This window comes from Eleutherodactylus coqui, chromosome 6 (assembly GCF_035609145.1).
Source record: "Eleutherodactylus coqui strain aEleCoq1 chromosome 6, aEleCoq1.hap1, whole genome shotgun sequence".
Classification (NCBI taxonomy): Eukaryota; Metazoa; Chordata; class Amphibia; order Anura; family Eleutherodactylidae; genus Eleutherodactylus; species Eleutherodactylus coqui.
Genome location: NC_089842.1, coordinates 195,336,528 through 195,346,935, shown reverse-complemented (window position 1 = coordinate 195,346,935; position 10,408 = coordinate 195,336,528). Strand labels below are relative to the sequence as shown.

General features: G+C 44.0%; 1 protein-coding gene across 1 annotated transcript; it reads right to left on the bottom strand.

Moving 5' to 3' along the window:
• Positions 1-243: 243 nt before the first annotated feature.
• DTD2 (D-aminoacyl-tRNA deacylase 2) lies at positions 244-10,407 on the bottom strand. Its single transcript, XM_066608561.1, has 4 exons — positions 10,362-10,407; positions 5,670-5,780; positions 4,562-4,631; positions 244-2,533 (listed from the first exon to the last, which is right to left on the bottom strand). The coding sequence occupies exons 2-4, from the start codon at positions 5,778-5,780 to the stop codon at positions 2,208-2,210; spliced, it is 507 nt and encodes a 168-aa protein (XP_066464658.1). The 5' UTR covers positions 10,362-10,407; the 3' UTR covers positions 244-2,207.
• Position 10,408: the final 1 nt, after the last annotated feature.

The window sequence follows — 10,408 nt, the reverse complement described above, 5'->3', positions numbered from 1 at the left end:
AGCATCAAATACAGAAGGTATGTGCTCCTAAAACAACGATTCTGAACCTAGAACTCTCAGTGTTGCCAGGCCAGTGACTTTAGAAAATAACAATCAAGAAAATGTTGAGAGTACAGGAAATTACATTTTACATGAATCAGATTTTATTTTTTCTTAGGTAAACCATTTTCCACTTTAATTCCTGTGCCAGATCTCTCCCCAGAGTTCTTTAATTCCTATGTACGAGATAAGAAGGAAATGTACAGGAATCATTTGTAATTTTATTATTACAGTTCGACAAATGGTGAGATAAGAAAAAGAAAAATGCCAACAGTAAAGGTTAACAACAAAGCTTTAAAATCTAGTTTAGAAATAAAATATAACAAATGCAATGATAGTGGAAATATTTATACTGACAGTATGATGCCAATTTGTTCTGCATAATGGACTTAGCCAGACATCTGATTGTAAATTGTATGGACAAGTGAAAATTGATAGATCAGTAGAGGTCTGCCCACTGGAACCTGCGCCAATCCAGAGAATGGGGGACCCAAATACCCCCAATTTCACAGTTCAAGTTATAGTCTTCTATTTCTGCAGTAATAATAGTGATAAGCATCGGTTTCAGTGCCTGGGCGCTCTCCTACCCATCCTAATTTTGGTTCCTTTCATATAGACATATAGCCGAGCACAGGGATTCTATTTTTCTTCCAAAACCAGCGCTACGAGTTGTGTATGGTATTGTAGCTCAGCCCCAATTACTTTAACAAAGCTGAACTGCAATAGCAGACACAACCAATGGACTGATATAGAGATGTTTCTGGAAGAAAGCAGCTATGTCTTTCTAATCGTGGACATCCACTATAAACAGTGATAACCTATCCTTGGGATAGACTGTTAATGTTTGATCAGTAAGGTTTTGACCCTTTGGACATTTACAGACCAATGAGCACTGGTTTCCCTTCATTGCTCCACAGGCACACTGCCGTACAGACTGTGGCTATGCCTGGTACTGCAACACAGCCTCATCTGCATCAATAACATTGAGCGGCAGTACCAGGCACGCTACCATGGCACCTTCGGTATTAGTGTATCTTGACGCCACCGGAAGCTAGGGGTTTGACAGGAGGAACGCCCATCTTACACCCCCAGCTCCTGATAGGGTCAAGTATTGAAGGTCCTAGTAGCGTCTGTATGCCAGGCAATGCACGCTGCAAGGAGCTAGCAGGGGTGTCATTCCTGGACCCTGGAATTCCCCGGTGGCAAGATGTTCCAAGGCCCTGGCCCCTGCAATCCTTGGCTTTTATCCCTGGAAGCGCCTTCCCTGCTGCCGCAAGCGGCTTTCCCGCTGTCCTCCCCCCGCCGGGACTGTCTTCACCACTGTCTTCCCCCATTAATGCACGCTGTCTCAGATTAATGCCAGCCTCATTGTGTTCACCGGAGGACCACTGCACTTCAGCGGAGGACCAGAGGACCACTGACACTGATCGCCGACATCTCAGCTGTGACGGCAGGAGCGCTGAAACAGATTGGCGGTAGGGGAGGGAGGGCAGTGTGAGCTCCGGAGGTCCGGAGGGGGTTGCCTTACTGTGACCAGCGGAGGTCCGGGGGGGTTTACTGTGACCAGCGGAGGTTCGGAGGAGCGGGGCACAGCAGTAAGAAGGAGTGGAGTGTGAGCAGCAGACAACATCCTGAACAGCAGCACACTGCTTGGACCTGAGAGTGGGGTCGAAACCTGAAACATCCGCACGCTTCTGGGGGCCAGTGCATTGCGCAGCAGCAATGCACTTCTGTTCCTTAAAATTGGAAATGCTGCTATGAGCATCAGCAGGGACCTTACATCATGGCCTACAGTATTCTACAGAGCGCCGAGGACCTGCAGGGAAGCAATGCCGCCAGCCAATCAACTACAGGGGGCGTCACCCCCCTGTCAATCTTGGCTACACCAGGACTTCCTGGTGGCTTCAAGATACACTAATACTGGCACCTTCATTCTGATAATTGATAGGGATCTAGGGAGTCAGAACCCACCAATTAAAAATTGGTAGTCTATTCTAGGTCCCAGAAACTACTGTAAAGTCATACATCCAGAAAATAGGATCATTATTAGCCAAAATAGACTATATGTGTGTTACATAACTGGAAAGTTAGACATTTGTTCAATTTATGTATTTACCGAGTTACTTATTACAAAGGAAATGCAAATTCTATGTTGTTTTAGCAAACAGTTAGAATTCCAGTAAATGTGTATAAGGTCCATTAGTGTCAAGATTCAAGACCTGTCTGTTTCCATAAGTCCCATACCGCAGCACAGCACCGGACTCGGACCATTGGGGATGAGTCTCTAGCTCCTTTTGGCACTGAGCTATGAGGAGGGCATACAGCTCCATGCCCAGCTCCTTGCCTGCATTTAAGTGGTACTGCATGCATCGGCCCTTCGACTTTCCTCCAAGTGTAGCCTGAGGAACAATAAGGACATCTCCTGGGAGTTCTGTGATGGACAGAAGTTTTCCAGAACTTGATTCACTCAATTTCACATTAAGTAGGGAGCTCACTGCAAAACAGAAAGAAATTGACTTTGCTGAAAAAAAATCTCTTTATTTGGACCGGTATCACAACAGTAAATTTACACTTGTATACACACTGCATACTACTGCATGAACATGAGAAGAAACATACTGCTAGCAATTATGAGGAGTCTACTAGAATAGCTGTAATGTAGAAATTCATCCATTTGAAGAGAAGATTTGCATAAATGCTTGTGATCCACTAATTCTAATATTTATAATACATGCAAAAAACTTAGTTTAGGACACAAAAAATAGTTATTTCCAATCCCATAATCTAATAGTATATTTTGAGATTTAGAACAAAATACTGCCAAACAAAAAAGAAATAAAATTCCTGTTTCATACAGTGCTCTGACTAGAAGTAACCCCGGGTCCTGCAGTAGAGCAGCAGTACTAAAGTGCAGCGTGAAGTTGTGTAAGCAGAACATTCTTATACTCTCTTCACATCACTTCTGATATGTAGTTTTAGCACGTATGTATGGGTGACAAATGGCATCCGTCAAAGGCATCCGATCAACATATACAACCTGGCAGGAGTTCCAGATGCCTGACTTACATTTTGTCCAAGTGAGAAAACTCCTTTAAATTGTCAAGGATGTCTGTAAGGGTCTATTCATATGAGCGAGTTTAAGATCCGAATTTGCAACTGACTTAACTTGGAACCGTTAAAGTGAATGCAGTCATTCAATCATAAAATGATTGTTTATTCCCAAACCGATGATTTGTGTTAAAAAAAAAATCGTAGGATGTCTTATTATTGTGCACCAAAAATGTAAAAAAATAGAAAAAAGGTCAGCTCACCCAATCTTGCAAATGTTTTTCTCAACCTGAAAGTTACTTAGAGGAGTGCATAGGGAAGCTCCAATGGACCATTGGTAGGTGTAGTGATTCAAAAATAGAGAAAAACTCCAGAACTTCCTTAAAATATTCAACTTTATTATAAATCCATAAAAATGACAAAAAGGTAGTGACTGCACACTACAGCACCTATGCATTTCAAGCGTTACTGTTCTAAAGGCGCATTTACACGCAAGGATAATCTTTCAAGCAACTGAAAGACTTTGTGATCTATTTGCATAAAGCCTTAATGGACATTACATTTACATGTAAAAGGGCCATTAATTAACATTTTTCATTTACATGTAAAAAGGCCTACAGAAGCTGTTTGCAAAGTGTAGCTTGTGATTAATCACATGCCCAGCTGTGCACACTGCTGCATTGTTCTGCTGGAGGCTGACTACAATGTTATCTGCCGACTCCTGTGGGGATAACAGAGTGCGGCCTACTGAGAGGTAAATGTGTTTGTTTTACCTCTCAGTAGCTGAATGATGGATTTTAAGTTTACCTTAAAATCATTGTTCAAACGAAAAGTGCATGATGCCCACATTTACACGTAATGATTATCGCTCAGTTTAGGTCGTTTGAACGAATTTTGAATGATAATTGTTATGTCTAAATGGGCCTTTAGTTATGACACCAAAAATTGTCCATTGAAGTTTGTGGCTGTATGAAATAAAAAGGAACGCACTCACATGGCGTATGTGTGCTCTGTTCTTTTTTCACTAATTTATTTACTTCAATGGGTGTTTTTAAATTTCATCAATTTGGCTACCTTCCGTTGTTTTTTTTTTAAGCAAGGAAAAACAGATTACACTCGGATAGATCATCAATAGTTGATCGGCTGGAGTTCGTTGCTGTGACTGCTGTGAAATAGCTGGCGCTTGTAACTGCAAGTGCAGCTCTCATTGAAATCAATGTGAGTCGTGTTTGCAGTTACAAGCGCCGCCCACTACACAGAGGTCGGAGCAGAGACTTCCGCTGCTTCTACTCCGACTTCTGTGTAATCGCGTCACTGTCAGCAGGGCGCACACTTAGCTAATTGGTCGGGGTCCCTTTAAAAATTTTTATTAGGCATACATACAATACAGATGATAGTAATAAATGTGCATTTATTTCATTCTTAGCTGTTGTATTATATAGAAAAAGGTCTGCAAATGAACATAGTAACTTACCCATTTTTGGAATTGAATCTTTTGTTGATCCCTTAAAAAAGCAGACGTACATGACCATACCCCTTTGTATCTGAAAAGAGTTAAACATATAGTTATGTATATTAGTTGGGCACTTGCAAGGGGAACAATGACTGAATTCGCCATTTCAGGTATTTCATATCATAGGTGTTGCGTATAAAATTTGGAAGCTCATTCAGAGCCACAAAGCCAACATAAACAGCATAAAGAAATACAAAAGCATTACTTTACTGTCCTGACTGTTGGAATATGCTCCTACATTTGAAATCCACATTGCAGAAAAAAAAGAGATCTGACATGTTACTTTTTAAAACCGATCCAAGTCGAAATTTCTGCTTGCAGATTTTACCCATTTAAAAGGCAAAGTTTGAGTGCGGATCCGTGTCAGAAAAATCAGCACCAGATTCTGCCATCTGAACATAACCTACGATTTTACAATCTAAATAGAACAGAAGAAGTGACACAACAGGTATATGATGCTAATTTAGTTCAGGAGATAAGCCATTTTGTTGATTTGAGGATTATAAATACAGCTGCATAAAGCCGTCACCAGCCAGTAAATGAGCCAAAAACTGCAGAGTAATGCAATAACAGCAGCTAACTGAGAACGGGATGGAGAGAAGATATTCGTCACCAGGTCAAGTTACACAAGGTCAGGAACTACATTTATGCAACATATGCATTCCCGAAAAAGCACGTCTTAAAAGCTCTTTTTTATAAAATTCAATGGTTTCAATGGGATTCAATGAGTTGATTGGCCGAGTTGCATGGAGGTAGGTCCCTGCCAATCTGAGATTGATAAGCTAACCAAAGACTAGGTCATCAATTTTAAGTAAGTCCCGGAAAATTCATTTCATTTACTACCTGGGGATATTCCTAACAAAAACTAATTGCCCAAATTGAGCCACCTCTCCAATAAAGGGTTAGACATCTTCCTTGAGAAACAATTTTTAATTGCATTTAAAATGCAATATGGAGCCAAGGGTCTGTCCGATTGCCAGTAGGGTGTTGAGGACGGAACTTTTTCCACTCTTTTGGCAAATTGGTCAATGCTATTAAAGGGTTACAACCCACTAAAATTGTAACTTACCTCCACCCATTCAGCATCAGAGTCTTCATCTTGAGGTTTGACTTGTAACTTGGCGTGTAAACATTGCTGAAGCACAACGCGGGCGCTTACCTCTCTGTCAATTGTCGCCATCTGTAACAATAAATCAGGAAAAAGACACTGAAATGACAAGTAACTGACCTTCTAATGTGCTTTCTTTCAAAGTTTTGTATATGGCATAAACCTGTGGGACTTGCATCATCAAATGGCTCGAACCAAAGGTCACACTGATGCCTGTACAGGCAAATGTATGCTTTGAAAACAGCCCCATGCATATTCTTCAACATAAGAGACTGGGGTGTAACTTAGGCCCCCTGTCCACGGCAGTTTATTCACGCCGGCCGACGCTTCCCATAGCATTGCTATGGAAAGCGCCGGCACTTGTCCACGAGCGGAGAATCATTGCCATTCTCTGTTCGCGGCGGGCAATTCGCAGTATGCTGTGAATTGCTCCGATTCTTTGCGGTCAGCCTATCTATTAGATCGGGCTGACCAGCGGAGATTCGCCGGCGGCTCCCGCAGCGGAGCTTCGCTGCGGGTTATTGCATCGCCCATGGACAGGGGGCCTAAGGCTATTAAAAAAATATACATCTATTAGTATAAAATTAAATTGTATAAAATTATAAAATATAATTTTATAGATAGATAGATAGGATAGATATATAAGATAGATAGATAGATAGATAGATAGATAGATAATCTTTATAGTGCTTCCTAGAAGGGAGAAAGGATCAGCATACCAGGGCTTCAAGGGTAGCGAAAAAGGTGAGTATATTGATTTGTTTACAGCAGAAAAGTAGCATTTCTACTAATGGGGCATGAAGAGTAATATTACTGATGGGGGTAAAAATAAGGGCAGAAAAAGCAGCATTATGACTGATGTAGTCATGGGGAGGGGGGGGCATTATTACTGTATGACAGCAGAAAAGAGGCGTTATTACTGATGGAGTTATAAGGGGGCATTATTAGTTATGTGGGGAGAAAAGGCAAAATTATTACTGTCTGTAGACAAAAAAGGCGGCATTATTACTGTTGCTAAATTATAAAGTTGCAAAATTTGTCATAATCTCGCTCCAGGAGTTGGGTGGCGTACAAAGTGACTTCACACCTATAGATATATTTAAAGATGCAACAAATTTATCCACATCATGAAACATTTGTTGCATTTTAAACTACAGAATGGATAAGGCTGCCTGTCCACGGGCGTATTTTCATTGCATTCTCTGTGGCGATAATCCGGCTGCAGGGAACACAGTGAAAGCTTTCCATAGCGTTGCTATGGAGAGCGCTTCCCCCATGTCCACGAGTGGAGAATCATTGCGATTCTCCACTCACGGACAGCAATTCTCTGCGTGCTGCATAGAAAACGGCCTTGTTGACAAATACCCCTCATAGTCCTTGAAAGACGATGCAGCATTTCCATATTTGTATTTACCATTTAAATCAATGGTAGGGTTAAGGCCGCCTGCACACGAACGGGTCGGATTCCACATGCGGGAACCCGCAGCAGAATCTGACCCTGACAGCAGCCGTCGTCCGTGCATACTTGTCTTTTCTGTTCTTCACCTGTACTGCACATGGCTGCCGCGAGCCGCCATCAGACATGCGCAGTGCAGATTTTTTTTTTATGTTCATCTTTCCAACGCTGTCGCTAGATGCAGAATCCGGGACCCTTCTGCAATGTCAATTGCGAAAGGGCCGCAGGCCGGACGGCTTCTATTGACTTAAATGGAACCCGTTGGTGAAAAATCTACACGGAAATGGAGCATGCTGCGATTTTACCTCCGCTTGTGGAAATCACAATTTGATTCTGCGAGTGTGCTGGAAGAATCGCTTTTCCACAGCATGTAACAAACAGCATTTGCCGCGGATTCTGCAATGCAAATCTGTTCGTGTGCAGCCGGCCTAAAGCAGTACTCCGGCCACACAAAAATAGGACATACAGTGATTTTTCAAACTCGGACCATCAGTCCAAGTGAAAAATATAATCACTCATGTGAAAGAAGCCATTTAGATGTATGGGTTCTTTTTTCATACAAGGAGATATCTCTGTTTCATGTATAATGCATATTCACTGCGTACTTATGTGATCCCATTGACTTTAATGAGCAATTTTTGTCTGTAATGCGCACCCAAATGGGACATGCTGTCATTTTTTTCCCCACACGCATAAATCACATGCCTGAATCGATCTTTCTTTACCCGTTTAGCTGGGGCCGACCCTCTGACACTTTATAGATCAGCCCTCTCCACCGGTTCTGTTGTTTACGGTTTCTCTCAGTTTGATCATTCGCATGTCGGTGTTGGCTTTGATAGTATTAATCCAGCGCGTTTTTGGCGGACAGGTCTTCTTCTATTGCTGACCACTCCAAGCATTATCGACGTTTCTAATGGATTATGTGGCCGAAGTATCACAGTCTGTTTTAGCATTTTGCCCTCCAATGAAAACCATGGTTTAATGCAGTCTAGGACTGTTTTGTTTGTGATCTTGGCGATCTAAGGCAGGGGTCCCCAACCACCGGTCCGCGGACCGGGCCGTTAGGTGCTTAGTGCCGGTCTGCGGCACCGCCGGGAACTTTTCTTCTAAACACAAGGCCTGCGGCCCGAATCCGGCCCGCTGCCTCGTGTTATGTGGCCCGCGGCGTGCTGACGCCGCTCACCATAGAAGCGGGGCCCCCGCTGGTAATCACGCTGATCCCGGCGCACACTGACATCAGTGTGCTGCCAGGATTCTCCTCCCCGAGTCCCCTGCTCATTAGTTCCGCAGGAGAGGAAGCTTGCCGGGCTGCACACTGGCGTCAGGGCAAGCAGAGAGAGAGCGACGCTGACAGCAGGGAGGAGGTAAGTATATGGGTTGGGGCGGGTGCTTATTACTAGGGGGGCTGGTTATTACTGAGGTGGGGGCTGCCTGTTACTGGGGGGGGGGCTGCCTGTTACTGGGGGGGCTGCTTACTACGGGGGGGGGGGGGGCTGGTTATTAGTGAGGGGTGGGGGCTGCCTGTTACTGGGGGGGGCTGCTTACTACTGGGGGGGGGGGGGTGCCTGTTACTGGGGGCAGGCTGCTTACTACTGGGGGGTCTGCTTATTATTGGGGGGGCTGCTTACCACTGGGGGGGGGGCTGCTTACTACTGGGGGGGGCTGCTTACTACTGGGGGGCTGCCTATTACTGAGGGGTGGGGGCTGCTTATTACTGGGGGTGGGGGCTACTTATTACAGGGGGAGGGGCTGCTAATTACTGGGGGGGGGGCTGCTTATTACTGGGGAAGGCTGTCTATTACTGGGGGGGGGGGATAAATTATACACTGCCCTATGTGTGTGCTGGGGGGAGGGCAGGGATAAATTATATGCTGCCCTATGTGTGTGCTGGGGGGGCGGGGGAATAGATTATATACTGCCCTATGTGTGTGCTGCCAGGCGGGGGGGGAGGGGGGGGGGGGTTGGGGATATATTATACTGCCCTGTGTGTGTACTGCCAGGACATTCTAAATGTCATAATTAAATAAGTATGCACTAAACTCCAACCCCCTTCATAACCCCACCCATGTCCCGCCCAACCATGCCGGGCCTTGTAAAAATGGTCTTGCTTGAAGCCGGTCCCTGGTGCCAAAAAGGTTGGGGACCACTGATCTAAGGAATTCATAGGAGTTGACTCCATCACCAAAGTTCAAAGGCACCAATCTTCCATCCGGTCCGTTTTCTTCAGTGTCCAACTTTCACAACCATAAATTGCGATTGGGAAGACAATTAAGTTGACTATCTGGCATTTTGTTGCAATTCTTATGTCTTTATTCTTCCAGGTCTTATTCATACTTAAGGGTGAATGCCCACGGACAGATTTCTACCGCGCTTCCCAAGGCGCAAATCCACACGTGAATTCCGCAGCTATTAGCTTCTATTGAACCTACTAGCTTTCTTCCTGCCAGTGTTCACATACGGAATTCTACCGCGAATTTCCACAGCGGAAAATAAATGATTCCTTGAGCCCTTATAAACGGCCCTTTGAAGGTAACCACAATGACAATGTGGCCCCCGGTGATGAGTGTGACACCCATATGGTAACTGGTTGGGGGTTTTTAGAGAGGACACATTTATTTTTTTTAAAAACCACCCTGCACTTCTGTGCATAAATGTACCCTGAAAATAGTTTGCCACGTTTATCAAGCACTCTATAAAGGAAGCTAAATGGGAAATTCGGGTTAGTACCCTTTTAGATGGAACAATTATCTTAAAAAAAAAAAAACGTTCAAAAGAGCGAAAGTGACCGATAATCATCCAGTCTAAACGCGAACCAACGATCGAATGACAAAACATAATTGTTCATTCATTGACTTGTTCACTTATCATTCGGTTTAAACAGCGCTCATTCAGTCCTTCTCATTCATAGTGAATGCGAAAAACTGAACGATTCTAAACGAGCCAGCGATGTATTTGCCGGTATGAACAGGCTGCACGAGTGAATGAGCGAAGTCTGACGTCATTCGCTTCTTCAAACGATAATCGCTTGGCGTAAGAGGACCTTTTCCCTATCTGCTGCCTATGGCTCTCCAGCTGCTAACTGCAAGTCTCAGCATGATCCTACAGCCACAGATTGCAAATTACTGAATAATCCACAGTATGTAGTTATAACGCTAATAGCAGTATTATACTGGGAATATGCAAGGGAAAATCTCTACCTGTCTACCGCCAGCTGTAGTCACGTGCACAGTCCACTTCCTCCTGC